This window comes from Numenius arquata, chromosome 5 (genome assembly GCF_964106895.1).
Source record: "Numenius arquata chromosome 5, bNumArq3.hap1.1, whole genome shotgun sequence".
Lineage (NCBI taxonomy): Eukaryota > Metazoa > Chordata > Aves > Charadriiformes > Scolopacidae > Numenius > Numenius arquata.
The window spans coordinates 53340892-53359740 of NC_133580.1; the positions used below are offsets into that span (position 1 = coordinate 53340892).

An 18849-nucleotide genomic window follows, 5' to 3' on the forward strand; every position below is an offset into this window, starting at 1 on the left:
ATGAAGTTCGCGTCAAGTTCTACAAGTTGCTAATGTAAAAATACTTTATGTACAAAATAACTTGGGCTCAAGTATGAATATGATAAAGAATAAAGGAAGAAATAGCTAATACAGGCATGCTTTGCTTACCGTTGCTGTTGCTTGCATTCCATTGCTGATTAAAAGCACTGTTGTCAGGGTTGCAGACAAAGCAGCTGAGTTCACTGGAGTATGAAATGTGTGCAGAGGCTTAAATACAGAAGTTTGGAGTAAGGGCAATGAGATTGAAAACATAACTTAAAATTTTCAGTGTGAGTGTTCCCATTACCCCTTTATGACAACGAAGACTCCAAATGATTGTCTTCCTCAGCTGATTTTCTGGATTAATCTTGACTGCATGATGGAGGATAGAGAAATAAATTCCATTAGCTGTTTGGTCAACTCAAGCATTTCAGATCATTTGGAATGGTTACCCCTTGCATTAAGTCAACATCTTCACTTGATGATACTGATTATCTTGCATGGGTGATACAAGATAACACATCGGTTTTTACTAAAGAAATTGCTTTGTTAGTGGTTTGACAGATAACTGTGCTTCTCGAGGGTCATCCTTCATGGACAGTGGTTATGCCTAGATCTTGCATAACATGCCTTCTGTGCTCTGGTACTTTTTTGGGTTTTGTCTGTTTCCGGTTTAAAGAAACAGCAGTAGCCTCACTGACTATTAATCTTAAACCTTTAAGAACAGCGGAGGCTCCAATGGGAATAAAAGGTAGACAGAGTTCAAGTACCTGCAATGTGCTGGCTTGCCTGGGATATTTAAAACGTGTTCTTTCTCTAACTTGCTTTCATCCTTAATCGTAGATGTGATACAAGCTTTAGTTTCAAGTCCTTCATACTTGAAATACTAGTAAGATTAGATCAGCCTATATGGTCTACTAAAGCTTGTGCATGTCCAGTGTAAGAACAATATTTAAGAAATACCTTTTTAATTACATTTTTTTTTTTGGATTTGCATACCATTAATGTCTATGCTGCCAAGGAGTCTTAACTACTATGTGTCTTACAAAAGCAGCATGTGATCAGACGATGCAGGAAAAAGCTAAGTAACTTTATCCAGGATTCTGATCCTAAACACACCCTAACTAACCAAATTTGGGTTTGCTGTTTGCTGATGTACAATGTAGTAATGAGACCATGTGAATAAAATAAAGAAATGATTGTCATCAGTCCCTTGCAAAAGCTGTAATTTTGCTTAGCTAGATGCCCTATTAGAAGAGGCGTGACTGTACATCACTACTGGCTTTAAGGGGTTGGTAATGAAGCTTGCAAATAACAGAGCTCCCTTTAAAGGATGGGCAGCTTAATTAGTAAGGTTATAATGTTAACTGTGGAAAGAGTAATATCAACAACTAACTTCCTTAGACCCCTGACAAAAGCTGAGGGGCTGTGCAGTGCTGCATTTAGATGTTTTCAGAGTCTTCTGAGATCTAACTTTTCCTATGAAGATTTTCAGTACTTTTAAAACTTCTTTTGAAGCTGCTAATTAATCTTTGCCAGCCAGTGCCAGGCTTCCAACTTCTTCCATTATCTGAAAGTGCATCTGGCTGACCACACCCTCTCATTCATGCTGTGATGTTGTATGTGTTGATATCCTAGAATGAGTCTGCAGATTTTAAATGCAGAAAATGGAGAAAACGGAGGAAACATCAGTGATGATCTAACAGCGGAAGACTGTGGCTTTTTCTTCGCACCACCGGAACCTACAGGGAGACCTTCCATTCTACGCCTGTCCCAGAAAGAAAACTTGCCACCAAAAAGCGTGGCAAAAGCTATGAAGGTAAACTTCTTTCTGCTTTTATATTGATTATATTCTTTTGCCTTCTATGATCTCTGCTAATAAATGTTTATGCTATTTGGAGCTTGAAAATATTGTGGTGTTCATGTTCTTCCTTTTTCCTTCCCCTCCCCACCCCTTTCTTAAAGGTAACCTTTCAGACTCCTCTGAGAGATCCTCAGACTCGAAAGATCTTAAGTCCTACTATGACAGACAAACTTGAGACTACTTTCACGCTTGATGATTGCAGTGAAGCCTTGGCGGATGATCTTTTATCTGCGCTCGTCAATGTTGAGTAAGTAATGTATTCACCACTAGTAATATTAGTAATGTGGAATGTACTCTAGTTAATTTTTCCCCATTATAAACCTGTATAGTTAAAGTGTAATTTTGTATTATATAACAACATATAACCTGTACTAAAGGACCAAAATTAATGCTGACATTGATGCACAAACTTTTTTCAAAGATAAAACTTTCTTAAAAGTAGTGACAGTTATCTTGGTTGTAATGTTGAATACCGAACTCAACTCCCAGGTAACTGATTTCATGGGAATGATTTATGATATAGATGAATAGTTTAAGAGAAGAGACACATTAGGCAGAGAATACAAAACTGTTTCCTACAGTAAAGTTTTCATGTGAGGCTACAATTATTCTGAAGCTAATCCTTAAAGCTAAGCCTTAAAATTTCTTCTCTTGTATGTTAAGTACAGTTTTATCTCTTTAGATTTTTTCCTTAAGATACATCTTCTGAAGGCTTAGCTTGAATTGACACTGAGTCATGAGCATTAAGATTAAAGAAAATATAGCAACACAAAATGAATACAACATCAATTCCAAGTATGAACAAGTTTGTGCGCCTTTAGAAGCCTGGTTCCCGAAATGGCTCGTGGTAGCTGTCTAGAGAAGAGCAGAAAGTCTGAAGTGTTCCAATTTGGAGTTTTGCAACTCTCCCTTACTAGAAATACTGTTACAGTAGTTTAATAAAACAGTGTTATGACACTGTTATTTAATAGGCCTCAATGCATATATTTTGTTACTGACTTTTTAAGGTCCTTTCTAAACTTTTATAAACATCTGACATCTATAATTCCCAGTGGCAAGAAGTCTTGTGTCTTAGCTTTGCCTTCTGCAAGGAAATGCATCCTTTTGCTTGTTTTAAACTACCCACTACTTTTTTGACCCATTTTCTTGTTTTTGGGAAGGAGAGAAGGGAGAAAGATGGGAACACTAAAATGTTCTTTAAATGTGTAGATTTGTTTCAACTGTTAACTTGCATGTATACTCTGGTTTAGAAAAGTACTTCTGAGCTAGCCACCACAACTTTTAAATTACATAATTGCATTTATGCCCCAAACTTATTTTAGTGCATGCAAGGTTCAAGTGAGTTTAACTGATTTGGTGATAGCCCCTTTGTGTTAGGGAATCATTATGTGTCAAGACATTGCTTTTACTGTACGTATCCTTTCTGCTTTTAAAATGTAAGGATCTGTTTGTAGCAAATAAGCTAAAGGACTGGGTGTTGCTGAAGGGTGTAGCTTTCGACTAGTCAGTCTCGAGTAATTCAAGTTTCAAGCAGGTGTCTGGTTCTTGACTGGCATTTATGAGGTTAAAGACTGGGGGAGAAAGGGAGGGGCCTGAGTAGCTGAACCAGCCTGGGGCTGAACTACTGCAGGGAAGAGGCACTCAGACCGGGTGAGAAGGACTTCCTCAACTCTTATCTCCCGCTTTTGCTTTCGGGTTTATCAAAGTCGTGTTTTGAGTTGAGTGGCTTTTAATCACGTTCTGTTCTACAGCAGATATGGATGGCACACAGAAATAATAACTTTACGAAGGGACAAAACAATGGGAGGAAATCCTGTTTCAGGAAGTAATGGTTTAACTCTCTGTAGTCTGAGGCTAAGCCTCAAAAGTTGAGTAGAATTTGGGGAAATAAAATGGAGAGCAACAACTTGTAGAATACTTAGCAGTAGTGAGTACATAAACTTTAACCTGTTTCTTCTGCTAGAGAATCTTACCTTTCTCTTACTGGAGATGTATTTTCTTGTATAACACTTTGCTTTTCGGATCTGCAGTTGTACGGAGTTCAGAGTGCCTGAAGTCCGGGTTCTGGCTTGGTATGTAGGCCCTCATAGATGAAATGCTGGTGCATACTTTCAAGGGAAAAAATACGTGCCAGAATGACCAGACAAAGTAATGACTAGAATGGGAGAACCTGAATCATGGCTGAGTTTTGGACTTAGACTTATGAGCCTGTCATGACTCATGGATGAATCTACATGAAGATGTACTACTAATTGTGTGTGAGCTGCTTACTGTTAATAACTCCTCCAAAGCAATGTATATTTCACTGTTTAGTGAAATGGAAATGTCCGCATACTGTAGTGAGTCAAGCAGTCTCCAGTGATGACTGGCATAAAGTAAAATAGTTGTGTAGAACAAATAGGTTAAGAATACTGACTAGCTTCAAGGACTAAACTTCCTATAGTTCATGTGTACCAGAGCTCATAACTTTTGTTTAGATGACAACTGAATTCTTGCTGTTATGATACTCTTTTGTTGTAAAAAAAAAAATCAGATTACTCTGAGCATGCAAATTTACTTGTGCAAGTATCTTTCTAAACATGATTTCAAATGATGTCTAAAAAAATAGCTATAGCATGTGTGATCTCTTTTTTTTTTAAATACAGCACATGTCAACAGAAGACTGAAGCTGAAGCAGACAATACAGTGATAAGTACCCTAATGCCAGAGAAGGTCAGCACGGCTCCTTACCCAGATGATGAGATGCCAGTGAAGAGTCGAGGTTCCTACAATCTCGATTTTGATAACTTAAATGGCATCAATCCCTTTCAGAGTTCAGCACAGTTGCAACACTCTCCTGGAAATCTGCAAAAGTCTCTTGTAAACAGAGTATCGAGCAGCCCTGAGAGAATCTCTGAAAAAAGTAGTGATTCTCCTCTGCTGGATGATACAGTTCCTTTTGCTTCAACCACAGCAAGTACAGAGCGATCAAGTGAAGAAGAGAAGACTCTTTTATCTGGAAAAGGATCTGTATTGAGAGAGCTGGAGTCTACCAAATCCAAGTTGTCCCCTAAGCAAACAATCAATGACCCTGTGCAGGATGTGAAGTCTGGTTCCACCACAGACGTAAGCCAAATTGATAATTCAGTGAGATTAGCAGAAGCACCTACACCTCCTGTACAGTTATCTGGCAATTTATCTTCCTGTAGTTCTGATGTAACTAATTCTTCTAAAACTGAGGAATTGAAGCTTCAGAATGTTTCGGTAGCAGAAAAAGCCTCTGCAGAAGGGTCAAAGCCTGCAGAAGACCTGGCTGTCTCCAAAGGGGAACTTGCAGAAAAGCCTGATGTCACCAAGGCTGGATCAGTAAAACTGGAATTTGACTTTGATAATACCACTGCTAGAAAACCACCGCCTAAGAAGCTAGGTAAAAGACCTGGAATTAAACCACCTTCCAAAAAAATTCCTATTACTAAAACAAAAACAGAGAATACTGAAGTGCAAAATAAAAGTAATGTGGAAGATGAAATTCCTATTCCCAAAGCATCTTATAAGGTTGACTGGGACAAACTCGATGATCCAAACTTTAACCCATTTGGAGGAGGCTCTAAAATTTCCAGCTCATTCAAGTGTTCTAAACCTAGCCTTCAGAAGGCTCACCTGCAAGAGGAACAGGGTAGCACATCATCAAGAAGTGAGCCTCTTCCAGTGGAGCAGGATAACGGACCAAGTACCTGTGAAACTCTTGAGAAAAGAGAACCCAAAAGTCTGTAAGTAAATCTGTAGCTGAATGTAGAAGCACCTTAAACTCATGTGAGGAAAAGATAGATGGTGTCTATAACTAGTTGTTTCCTACCTTCTTGACTTCTTCCCTCTGAGGTTGGCTGAGTCTGTTGCACGCTGTAACCTTTAACACAATACGTTGCAACAGCAAAGATCTCAGTGGTGATCATCTCATCCTGAGATGGCTAGCTCTGGGGAAAAGGTGCTCTTAAATCTGGGGGAATGGAAGAGAATAGGCTTACATAGGAAGAGCATTAGTAACTTGGTCAAGTGGCTCTTTCCCCACTCCTTCGAGATTAAAGTGTGGAGAACAAGGTGACTTCTGCTGTTTTTCAAAAAAACGTAAGTAGGCAGCAACCTTGCACATCATGCAGCATGTGAAGGGACTGGGCAGTTCTGTTCTGTGCTTAGTGTCCTGGCTGAACTCTGAGGTGCTGTTTCTTCCTTGCATATTCTTCATATCTGAAAGCTATTTCCAGTAAAAATGCTCATCACTAAACTTGCATTTTTTGGCACCACATAAAACTTTTTATTTGAGACTAGGAGTTATTGCATTGTCTTTCCTAGAAACTCTAGCTACTAAAATGTTGGTACTACTGTAGACAGCCAGGGGCTTAATAGAACTATCCTGGCATGAGATGTTCATTTGACAGAAATGTTTGCTCTCTTGCTCCCTGTGTAACATGATCAGCTACTGTTTCTCAAGTTGAAAAGTTAAGCTTGTGCTGTCAGCAGTAACTGCAGTATTGGACTTCTCTAACGCATTTCTGTGCTTTATACCAATAATCACTACATTACTTTGGGAAAATCAGAATCATAGAATGGTTAGAGTTGGAAGGGACCTTAAAGATCATTGAGTTATGATGATCTGTTTTATTATTACAGATCTATTGTAATAATAGATCCTAACAGACCCTGCCATGTCTGTTAATAATTAAACAAAAAGCCTGTCTTTAATTAAAAAAAAAATAATGGGCTTAACAAATGAAAATCAGAAAAGTGTTAAGTGAATAGGAATAAGTGATACTGCTGTGACTTTCTGCTTCCCGGACAGCACTGCTTCTGATGGAGGGAGAGCTTTCTGTCACTTATGTTGTCACCAGGCAAGACAGTGAATTTACATCCCCACCCTCCTTAAGGGTTCCTGTACTGAGGCAGTAGAAACTCAAATAACCTTTCTTTGTTCAATGCTTCAGTGTTATCTAGTAAATAGAATTCAGAACTGTCTGTGTGACTTGGATTTTGATATTTTTTTTTCTTTTCTTTAGGGAAATCAGTAAACAGAGTGTAGTAGAAGACAAGCCAAAAGCTCAAGAAGACAAGCCAGGAGTTCAAGCAGAAGATGAACTTCCAGGAGAGATAGCTATGGTAAGGTATAGGAAAGATAGCTGTTTCTTACAAAGTTGTTCCATGAAAGAGTTCTTTGACTTAACATTGTCAAACACGTGTTTGATAAGGTTATTTTGTCCAAGAACTAGTGTTTTGATGCATCTTCAGCAGGTCTAGAAAGAATATCCACTGTGCAGACTTGTCTTTTGAAGGTAACATCAGAGACAACCAAATTGGTGCCTTGGTATTTAGTATCTTTTTTGATCAGCAGTCACATAGAAGGACAAACATAAGGGTGTGGACTCCAAAAAAAGTGACTCCAGTATAATATGAGCTGTACTGAGTGTTGGTAGTTCAGTTTCTATGCCTGTGAACTCTTGGTTTACTATGCTGGCTGCCCAGCTAGTTTATGATAAACCAATTAGATCATTATTGTGATTTTCATTGTATTTAAATCATTATTTTAACAGTAAAAAGGATTGTGTTTTTCTCATCAGGAGAAGCAAATGAGCCCATCTAAAATGTCTCCAGCTAATGTCCCCTCTCAAGATAATTTGGTTTCTGCTGACAGTGGAAAAAAGTCAATGTCTGCAAAAGAAATTAAAGCTAGTTCCCAAAGAACTGAGATGACAGCAGATGAGCAGATGGCTAGCACTGAACCTGATGAGCTCTTCAGACCATCATCTGAAGGTAAAGGCATTTCTTTAGAACAGACCGAAAAGGTATTGTTGTAATAACCTCCGTGTAGGTATTTCTCTACTTCCATTTTGTCAGTGATTCTGATTTTTGTCTCTCGCTTTGCTCTTCTGAAAGGATTGTAAAACCTACAAAGATTAGCAGGGGTGGGAAATGTACCTAAGCATATTTCTAACTTTCTCTGGATTAAGATAAATTCAAAAAGCTGGCTGCTAGTGTTCAGCTGCCACGAAGGATGAAATTTGGGCTGGTACAGGAAACAGTACCAGCAGTTTGTGGCAGCTTTCTGCGCTGGAAAAAAATGCTACCTTCTGGTATTAAGCACTTTCTAAACTGAGAGCACTAGAGCTACACAGCTGCCTGTATTTGAGTCTTGTAGATTACTGCAGGCCTTAGCACTACTTGAATACTGATTTTGTATTGCAGTGTGGATGGTCTTTCTGCACTTGCACGCCTGTCTTGAAAGCTTACTTTGTATAGTAAACTTAATAGCTGTGACTTAACTACCTGGAAGGGTTATTCCTTGTAGGAGCGCTGTGTGGAAGGATGAGCAAATGACTTGACTGCAGTGCAGTCTTACCACTTATCTTAATGCTTGAGTGGAATCGGAGTACTGAGAAATGGCTATAACTTCGTTGTTCAAATCTGACCTGTGTGCTAATTTTAGTGGTGAGATTGGCAATCTTGTTCTACTCTTTTATACAACGGCCCATAAAAATATCTGAGCATGCTTGCCACTTTAACCATAGAACAGCAGAAGTTCTTCAACTGTGTGTTGAATTGTACATGTTCTTACAGGTATTTGGGGACAAATGGAAGCTATAAGTCTGTTTAGCTTAGAAACCTTTGTCTGATTTCTTATATTTTTTTTTTTTGGGTCTAGATAAAAATACAGTATTTTTACTAAATGAAAAACTAGAGCTCATGATATTAGAGTAGGTGTTTATTTGCTTATACATATGCCTATCTGTTTCTGTCTGTGGGTGCTTCACTGTAAGACAGTATAAGAATATTGTGTCTTGATTGTATCATTTATTTCTTTTCTAGTTCTAGGAATGGGCATAGAAATAGACTATCTGGAACAGTTTGGGACTTCATCAGTAAGTATGATACCAAAATGTTTTGTTTACCTCCCTGGCAGAGGGGAGAGGAAAGGAAAACAAAACCTTCAAGCATTACATGTTTTCATTAATTACTTTGAACTTGCCCACAGAAATAGAGATTCTATTCCAAAGGAATGTGTTGACAAGGCTGGACAGGGGGTGGTGGTGGAAGGAATAATTACAAGCAATTCTGCTAAGGATCAGAGGTCTTATGTTTCAATTTGCAAAGGTGCTATTTTTCTTTAATAGTGGCTGAAGCTGAGATGGATGATGTTTCAGCTCTGCTTGCCAAAACTGCAAGAACATAATGCTTTGAAAGCTAAGGATCATTGTTTTGAATTTTTTTTTTCTAAGCTCTTTTGTTTTATGGGCAGTTTCAGGAAATCTGTCTCTAAATTGGGAATGTCATGTTTCAGTCAGTTCAGAGTAGTTATTCTTTCTTCTGCTTTGGTCCGGAGCAGGAGTGGCTCTGTATATACTGTGAATACACTGGACTGAAATTGTTTTTTGCTTGTGCTGTGTTTGTCCTTATTGTTGTTTGAGCAAAGACAGAGAATGACACGCACTGCTCATTCAGCTTACAATACTATCTTTTCCTTTTAGTGTCTCCTGTTGGTTTTGAATAGTTCATAAATGTTTGCCTCTTTCATTCTGTCTGTGAGCAGATTGAGTTCACTTGATATTACATAAGAATTTAAGCGTGTGGGCACTGAATTCTCTTACACAATTTTTCTCCTGAGAACAATGCTCTGGCCACTGAAGAATAGGCTCACCCTCTCTCCAGAGGATTATTTATGTGCCTGTGTGGGATGTGTGTGTTACGCTATAAAGCAGCGTATTTGCCAGTTAATGCCTCTTTCCCCTCAGTTCAAAGAGTCTGCCTTGAGGAAACAGTCTCTGTATCTGAAGTTTGACCCTCTGTTGAGAGACAGTCCAAGAAAACCTATTTCTGGTACTATTGAAACAAACATGAATATCGTGACAGCGCCACTTCAGTGTGGGTAGGTATTGACTTGGTCTAAACTGTAGTATATAGCTTTACAAAGAAAGGCAGTGCTTGAATATAATCTGTATGTTTGTTTTTCAGTCCTGTTGCTGATGTAAGTAAATTACTTGAGGAAGCTGAAAAGCCTGCAGCAAGTCTTCCAAATGAAGAAAAACCAAAAGGACTAGATCTTCTGGGAACACTTACAACTCCTGTAAGGGTGTCTGGAATGGTATCCGGTTTCACATTGATATTTTGGGAAAGGGATTGCCTAAGTTCTGGATTTAAGACTTATGCAGATATTCTAAGGATTGCAGAATACTTAAATCTTTTTTAAACTGTTATTTTCAAAGCCAGGTTGGATACTCCCTTATATCAGAGTTGAATTTTTTGAAGGACTTCATTTTTTTTTTTAAGTATTAAAAAACTTTTTTGGTGGAAACTGGTGGTATTGCCCATGATCTAGGAGAATTTGAGCTGGTTTTAAGAATGCTTTAATCAAGCAATCTTTTCATGGAGCTGAAGCCACAAAAATAAGACAAGCTTGTATTCTAATTTGCTGGGATGAAAAGATCTTCTTTTGATAATAGTTGATGCTGTACAGTTTAAAGCTTATGGTTTAAACAGCCTTCTATGAACAGATCTGCACACAGTAGTTCATCCTGACATGATGCCTTTTTTACTGATGGGGAACAGTGTGGTGTCGTCTGCTTTGTTTGATAGCTATAATTGGTGGGTGACAATTTCTGTTATACTTTAAAGATAACTACATAGTTCTAAGAGATCTGGACACTAAGAAAGTTATGGTAACAGAGTTATGGAGGTATTTTGGGGATTTAAGTAAAATATGTTGACTTAGCATCAAATAATCTGCATACAGTTAATCAATGGCATGAAAACAGGGATTTGTTGAAACTCTTTTTTTTTTTTTTTTCCTCCACACAGGAAACAGATCCCATAACTGCAGACTCCCTGCCTAGTGATGTTTCTTCACTTCCTCTTGCTGCTTCCACGAACACTGCAGTGGATGCTATTATAGATGTGCTAAAATATAGCCAAAAAGACATGGATGCAGCTGTTCAGCAGGTTAAAAAAGAGGTATGGTGACACTTCTAAAGCAGAACTTTGCATAGTCTTGGAGGTACCTTGTGTCTAGCTTAGCTGGTTACAAATTTCTATACTTGGTAATTCTTTACATTTTATTTGACATAAGCATGTTGTTCTGAAAAGCCTGCTGTGCACTTGATAGGAGCAGTAGGTAGCACTCTTCAGAGCTAATGTCTAAGGAGATACGGTAAACTTCACTATTAGTCAGTCAGGTTCTGCCTTAGAACTGGTCAGTATTAAAAAGCATTCATTATCAGATGGAATGGTTAGGCTTAATATCAGTGATCTCAATACTCTTTATTAACTAGGCAGGAAATACCCGTTCTTGCCAATGGGAGGGATTGGTTTCTTCTGAAACGATTATTTCCTTAAAATAAGATAAAACCGTAATGCCAATTTGGTGCAGTGATCAATTTTCTGTGTGCAGTTGGGACGCACAATAGTATGTCCATCTTATAAAATAAGTGAGATCTAGAGCTCACTGGAAGAGAAGAACATTAGTGGAGGAGGATAGTAGTAGTCAGTGGGATTTCAGGCATATTCTGTAACTATATCAGGCATATTCCATAACAGAAATTGCTTTGAGAGTTCAAATTGCTTTTGAACTCTCGTCTTCTTACTGATGCAAGAGTTATGTATCCACTCACTTCAAAAAAAAAAAGTTTGATTCGTTATGGCTTCTGGGTTATGTAACCTTACATATACTAAATAAGGTAAGAGAAGTGCTTTAACATAAATATCCTTAAAGCTACTCATGTCACTTAAAAATTAACTTCAGAAAAAAACAGCATTCAAAATTCCTGACTAGCTACATACTGCAGGCAATGACACGAAGGACACCAACAAAGACTGACGTGTGTTTATCTGCTACTTTGCTTACTCTTTGCCTTTAGAGTACAAAGATACTAGGTTTTCTAGGAGTAACTTTTCCTTCCTGTCATTCAGGAGGACGCTTTTACCCAGCGTGTTGTCTAGTACAGGAAAACAAATGCAGCTTTGACAGGGACAGCTCTTAGTCCATTGACCTAAAATAAAGAATTAATGTAATAACAGCTTGTAATGTCTTAAAACTGGTGCTCTGATCTCTCATTTCAAAGAACTACCTTATACATGCAAACATAGTTGTACCAAGACAGGTGTGACTGCATGACTCCAGCTGTGTGTCACTTAAAGTAATTCCAAGCATTTTTATTTATTTATTAACTTGGAAGGAAGACAGACTAAATTTTAAGAGTACTTTTTTGGTGAAACAACTCAAGGTTGGGGTGGGGAGGCGGAATAAATATCTATTTTCTTTCTGGGCAAATCCTGCACTTCATGGAAGCATGCTTTTTTGGGTCGATGAACCACTTCTGTTGAGTTTGCAAATGAAAACTCCTAACTGGTTTCCATCTTTACACATTCTTGTTCTTGTAATGCTTGTTCTAGTTCAACTACTGTTAACTCTTTCTCTTCATATTTTGGTACGTTCTTTTTTTTACTTGTGCCCCACTTTGTCATCTGAAATATTACACTATATCTAAAATAAATTAACTCTAAAATAAATACTGAAAATCAGTATACTACAGTATATTGGTGCAACTTTGAGGGGGGAAATCAGTAGTTACCATGTCACGTTCTCTTGTTTAGAATTCCAGGTTGTTTTATGTATTTTGGGCCTCTGTTATTGAACGTGTCCCACACTGCAGTCAACTATCAACGTTGCAGTTCTTGATAGAAACCCTAGTACAAAATTAAGTTTATAGAGTTTGCACAAAGCAGTTAGCGAAGAGTGCTTATACTGCTTTATACTGTTACTGTGAGCTCTGTTTTAATTCAGCTGGTGCGAAATAGGTATGGTTATTCTTAACTGAATTTTAAATTTGGAAGCATGGTAGGGGGAGGATTGAATATTAAATATAAATTATTCCAAAGAGCAATTTAATCTTTACTGGTACAGACTTTTGGTATTTGCTCTTTCCTATATTAAGACTGGGAGATTTTTGTTGCTTTTCTTGTCTGCCCTTGTAAATAAAAAGGGAAATAATTGCCACTTGAGAGAATACTAACTCTTGAGAGAACATAACTGTCAAAGAATAATGATCTACATATATGATGAGTAAGAGTAGCCAAGAGGTTGGCTGAGTTGCCTTTGATTTTTGCCATTTGAAGAGATATTGGTAACACTGAGTGGGAATTGTGTATGTGAAATCTGCATATCAATCTACATTGTATTTTAATCAAATGTGTAATATAACAATTTTGATTCTGTTAAGTAGTTATAACTTATTTTTCTCTATATCAAGTTATAAATATACTTTAGCTGCCCTTCAGGCTGTTCTGAGTATCAAATCTTGTGTCTCTTCTTGTTCAAGAAATAAAGGTTCACATTTTCTCTCAAAGGTTGAGGAGAAACAGTTGGAGACTCAGGAATGGAAAAAGAAGTATGATAAGCTTCATATGGAATACAAGGAAATGGGGTACGAATCTGTCCTGGCTTTTTTTTTTTTTGTATCTACTTACTTACTCCAGCTTCTCTTTCTAACTTATGTTCAATGCTTTTTTTCACTTTTTTTTTTTTTTAGAAAAATAGTTGCTGAGTTTGAAAGTACAATAACACAAATGATGGGTAAGTTCCATATTTACACTTTGAATGGCTTGGGTGGGGGGGAGAGGCATGCTTAGCCTAAGGTTACTAACTGAAGTTAGTACTCTTGCACCTCTGCTGGCATTGATATTTCAAGTGCTTCCAGGGTGAGTGTAAGGTTTCATACAAGGTAGAGTAGCACTTTTAGGCATATTCATACAGGTGTGATACCACTCGGTAGGTAATTATGACTTCCTCAATCAGGCATGAACACATCTAGCTTTTTCTTATTCTTCAGTGGAGTGTGAGCTGTTGGTTTATTAAAACTGGCAGATTCGGTTGTCTGCACCTTATGTTTAACTGTTTATTATCTGACCTCATAAGTGATAAGATGTCAGTAGTTCTTGCTGGACAGATTTGGCCTTTGCTTCAGTCAGATTTGTGGCTTCAAAGCTAGGAAGATATCAAATGAAATTTGTTTGTGTAGGTACATTCTCTTAGGTCAAAGCTGAAAAGCCAAATCTATGCCTTACTTAAATGTAGTTCTTTAAGGAGACTGAATATTATGCCAGCTTTTTTTGTGCTGCTTTAAGCTTATGAGAAACATAGGTCAGGTGTACTAACAAAAACTTGTCCTGAAAGAATTTGCTATGCTGATATGGCTTGTTATCCCAGTCTCCTCCAGATCTTCCAACTATTGTATATATTTAATGAGAACAAGTATTTTTTTTTTGATTCCTTACTTCTCTTGCAACATTTGAGGCTCCTGTTATGGTAAACTCAAGGGTAGTGTTTTGACTACATTGCAGGAGAAAGTGCTTTAGGCAAGCACTTTATAATTGGTCTTTCATGGCCTTGGGATTGGTGTGAGGTAGTTTGTAGCAAATAAAAATGAGTGCTTCCTTAAAACCAAAGCTATTGTCTCCTTTCAGAGGAGAGGCTACATAAGGAAAAAAAAAAAAGGTTTCATAAAGGGGAAGAACTGAAGGGGTGGGGATTATCTGTCCATACTATGGAACTGGTTTTATGCTAATGCAGTAACTATCATGAGTGTAACCCTTTTAACTCCACTTTCTTTAGAGGATGCTCAGAAGCAGAAGGAATTTTCAATGAAAGAAATGCAGAGAATCATGGAAGAGAAGCAACAAGTTATCTCAGATTTGAACTCTACAGAGAAATCTTTCTCTGAACTCTTCAAACGATTTGAAAAACAGAAAGAAGTGATAGAAGGTTACCACAAAGTAAGATGCTATAATGTGAATAATATCCTTCTGAGATAAGTGAGATGTAGTGGAGAGGAAATTATGATTTTTCTAGAGCAGCCATTAATTAGTATTGGCATTACCTGTAAAACCAGGTGCTAAGTTGCTGTTTGTTTAAAGATTTTTTTTTTTTTTAAAATCACTGGTTTGTTTTATTTAGTGGCTGGTTTAAAGTATGATGATCTCTGTTAGAAGCCAAAGTTTCTTCAAACAGAAGAATGAGCTGTCTCTTGCTGCATGCATATAATTTTTCTGTTAATCATAGAGACAGTGTCACGTAGCAACTGCTGTGTAAGGGCAGCTTGTTTCCCCTTCATGTTGAATGGATGCTGAAGAGGATTTGCTATTACGAGTCAAAATCATAATAGTTTATTGGGCATTATTTAGCTTTAAAAAAACCCCACCAAAACCAAAAAACAAACCCACAACCTAGCTTGGTAAAGTCAGGCTTTTGTTTGCAGTGTTTTCAGAAACTGGAGGAATGAAGCTATGAGGAGCATAAGCTATGGTTTCTTAATACACAAAATGCGTAAAAACTGATTCAGTGTTTAAAAAAGTGCCTTCAGGTTTTTTTTGCCTTCAGTTATACTTTAATGTCTGTTACTTGAGCTTAGAACTATCCTGTTAGAAGTTTCATGGTAGACTAGGTTTGAGAAACGGGTATAAGGTCTGTGTTACACCTTAAGTTTCTGCTTTACTAATGTGTCAGGCTTCCTTCATCTTGTGTCCTTTCCATCTCTACACCCTAAATTCAGAAGCCCTTTCCTTAGTGCAGAGTTAAAACATCACTTGGAAACAGTTGTTAAATTTAAGGCCTGGAATTAGTACAGAGCCTTAGGACTTTTCAAACAGTTCCAACTTACTATACCTAATAAAATAAGGTGTCATAGTGTCTGTGCCTACCAAGGTCACTTTCTTGTTGTTAAATGTTGGATTCATTTATGTCAGGGTCCAAAGCCTGAATCTTTCCTTGGATTCTCTGAAGTAGTTGGATTTCTAGCTATTCTTAAGACAATTGCAAGCTAAGACAAAGCTGATTTTAAAAAAACAACCAACAATAAAAGCCCCTACCCCCCTGCCAAAATTGATAAGTGACCTTAGTTTTAGTGACCTTTCCCCTTTAGTAAAGTTTATTAGTAAATAAACAGTATATTGGGAGGGAAATGGGGTGATTAAATCTTGATTTGCAAAGTTAAGAGAGTTGAAGGGGGAGCTTTAGTCCCTGTGTAGATCTGTGGGACTTCACAGTTGGTCCTGTTATTCTGATGAGAAAATACTGCCACTGTGATGTAGTCACATAGCCCATTTGTGGAGAGACTCTTCCATCCAGTAGCCCATAAAAAGCTAAGCAAGCTCCTTTTTTTGGGACAGAATGAAGAAGCTCTGAAAAAATGTGCTGAAGAATACCTGGCTAGAATTAAAAAAGAGGAGCAGAGATATCAAGCATTAAAGGCACACGCTGAAGAAAAGCTGCAACAGTAAGTACAGTCTCAAGAAGCCAGGTACTGGGAGTGAAATAGTTTTCACAGTTGCTGCAAAATGTGGTTCATTAATGCCAAAACTTGGCTTAAAACATTTTTAGCTTGGGGATTAATCCAAAGTACAAGCATCAAATGTGATGTCTATGAATAGTTTTGCTGTGCTGTCTGAAAGGGATGTAAACACCATTTGCTTCCATTTCAGAGCAAATGAGGAAATTGCTCAGGTACGAAGCAAAGCTACATCAGAGACTGCAGCACTACAAGCCAGTCTCCGCAAAGAACAAATGAGGATCCAGTCTTTAGAGAGGACCCTTGAACAAAAGGTGAGTCAAAATGCTGTGGGTGAGTCTCTTGAAGCTATTGCCTTAGACTAGGTCAAGAACTACCTTGTACCAGTGCTAGAAATAGCCATGCTGACTGTGCTGGTTTTCATGGCTGCTGTCTTGGCAGGCTTTGGGAAATAGGCATTGAAACTTAAGGCACAACTCTATTATGTCAAGACTTAGCTGTATGTTTAGATTGTTTGGAGCAAAAGGTTTGTTCCCAAAGGTGGGTCACGGAAGTGATTAATCCAGGCTACTGTCTCAGGAGGTTAAACTACTGAAGGAGACAGTGATGTCTCTTTAACACTTTAACATGTCACAGAGCAGAATCTAGGAAGGAATCTTAACTATCTGGTTCAGCTCGTTCATAAACATGATTTGTAAGCTGTTAGCCCTCATACAGACTCTTTTGTACTGATGGAACTCTTTCAATATTGTTCAGACCATCGATCCTTGTATTTTATATTGTTTCATATTGCATAGATAAAGTCTTAGAATGTCTTGTAAAGGCACGTAGGTTTCCTGTGTTAGAACCCTTTAAAGGAAAAAGCTTTTTGAGTGAAAAGTCATACTGCTGGAGATGCATGCTATTAGTTTTACTGCAGTACAGTTGTATTGTTGCCAGCATTGAAGACTCAAAAATAGATAATGCTGACACATTCCTGTTGGGGAAAAGTCCTGTATTTGTGTTAGTCTTCAGACTTACGGCTAAGGCTTGCATAGCTGCAGAAACAGTAGGTGTGTACCTGGAGAGATAAGCCATTTAACACAGAACTAGTTTTGTTCCTGTTAGAAATACAGTAGCACTTTTAACATAAAGTTAAAATAAGTGTTAACATACTGTTATTAAAATGGCTTGACCATATAAGGTATTATATAAACTGGGAATTATTGCCACGTGTCAGTAAAACTATCAAAGCATCATCCTACAGAGTTGTTTGTCTTGTGAAGATTAAAATCTAAACTGTCACTATCTTGAATTTTGGTGTATCTAACAAAAAGACTTTGAGTCTGAGAGATCTTATTTCCCTAGATCAGTTGGTCTCCGTGTATAATGGTATAGTCTTATAGTCTGGAAGAAGTAGAGACAATATAGTGGATTCTGGCTCACTTCCTGAGGCTTTTAAGTTGCCATGGGATCTTCTACAAAGTTGTCTGTCCTTTAGAGTAAATTTGCATGAGTCACTGGCATGTAAATGGACTTTTTATTCCATGTGTTGGCAAACATGACTTGTTGTGACTTATGCCTAAGCTTACTACATTTATGTAGTGACCTACCTGAAACTCATTTTTTTTTTTCCTGTCTTCAACAGACTAAAGAAAATGATGAATTAACGAAAATCTGTGATGACTTGATCTTGAGGATGAAAAAAATTTGATAGCTTAAGTGTCTTGTAAATATGTCGTCTGACTTCTGTCTTGTGTGTTCTACTCACTTTTTTTAATTATATATGTGTGGAGAAAAATAAAACTCTTGACTTGCACTTGTCTTGAATATTGTTCTGTATCTTTTGTAGGAAATGTCAATAAACCACTTCCAGTAGATAACAGTGTCTTGCGTGATGTTTTCACATGTTACTCAAAGGAAAAGTTTTTAATTGTCTCATGTTAGGTCTTTTCCCTGTGTAAGAACACCAAGGTTCCATACTTGTGTCCTGGCTTTGCTAGTGAGGGTCAGGATGGGCCACTGTTGCTATTTTGCACTTCCTGCTGTCTCGCTTAAAACATTCCTGAGTTACAAGACTGTAATAATAAAAATAAAAGAATACAACTGAAGTTCCAAATTTTTTTTTGCTTCCCTAAATACTTTATAGCATTTGTGACAGCTCAAGTTTTAAGATGAGCGGGAGTGATTCTGGTTTTGCAGACGAGCCAGGCAGAGCACTGAATAGCAGGACAGATTACTTGCTACTCTATCTCCATTATTATTATTTTTTATGTCACTCGTCTGATGCTATTGACTTTCCAGTGACCAGGCGAGAACACCCTGCCAATTGCCTGTAATGGAAAGCCTTGAGAAATAGAGGCTGCAGGTCACAGGTTATGATGAAGTCATCTGCTGGTGCTCTCATTAAAGCTATCTCGGACAAGCTGGTTTTTATCTAACAGACATTAACAGGATTGTCTCACTGCGAGCTACAGCTTTCTATTTCTAATATTACTGGGAGGTCATTCCTTCACCTGCCTGACTAGTAGCTGTGTCTTTCAGAAGGGCTCTTGCTGCTGGGTGTGCTCTTAGCTGTACTTGGAGCCCTTCCCTTACATGTGAGGGTAGTCTGCCAGGGCGGGTGGAGAAAGGAGCAGCGGCGCTTGGGAGTCTGGAGTCTGGTCTTTGGTAAGGTAGCTACTGATCAGTATTGTGATGTGTATC

General features: G+C 37.9%; 1 protein-coding gene across 2 annotated transcripts; it reads left to right on the forward strand.

Annotated features, from left to right (window-relative positions):
* Positions 1-1639: 1639 nt before the first annotated feature.
* TACC3 (transforming acidic coiled-coil containing protein 3) lies at positions 1640-18024 on the forward strand. Of its 2 annotated transcripts, none has more exons than XM_074147265.1 (15): positions 1640-1819; positions 1966-2111; positions 4510-5613; positions 6895-6994; positions 7453-7645; positions 8699-8751; positions 9622-9755; positions 9842-9953; positions 10685-10837; positions 13229-13305; positions 13411-13454; positions 14493-14653; positions 16046-16152; positions 16358-16478; positions 17792-18024. In XM_074147265.1, the coding sequence occupies exons 1-15, from the start codon at positions 1640-1642 to the stop codon at positions 17855-17857; spliced, it is 2751 nt and encodes a 916-aa protein (XP_074003366.1). In that variant the 3' UTR covers positions 17858-18024. The 2 variants fall into 2 exon arrangements, with proteins under 2 accessions (XP_074003366.1, XP_074003367.1); XM_074147266.1 differs by having other exon boundaries at positions 1966-2106; positions 4523-5613.
* Positions 18025-18849: the final 825 nt, after the last annotated feature.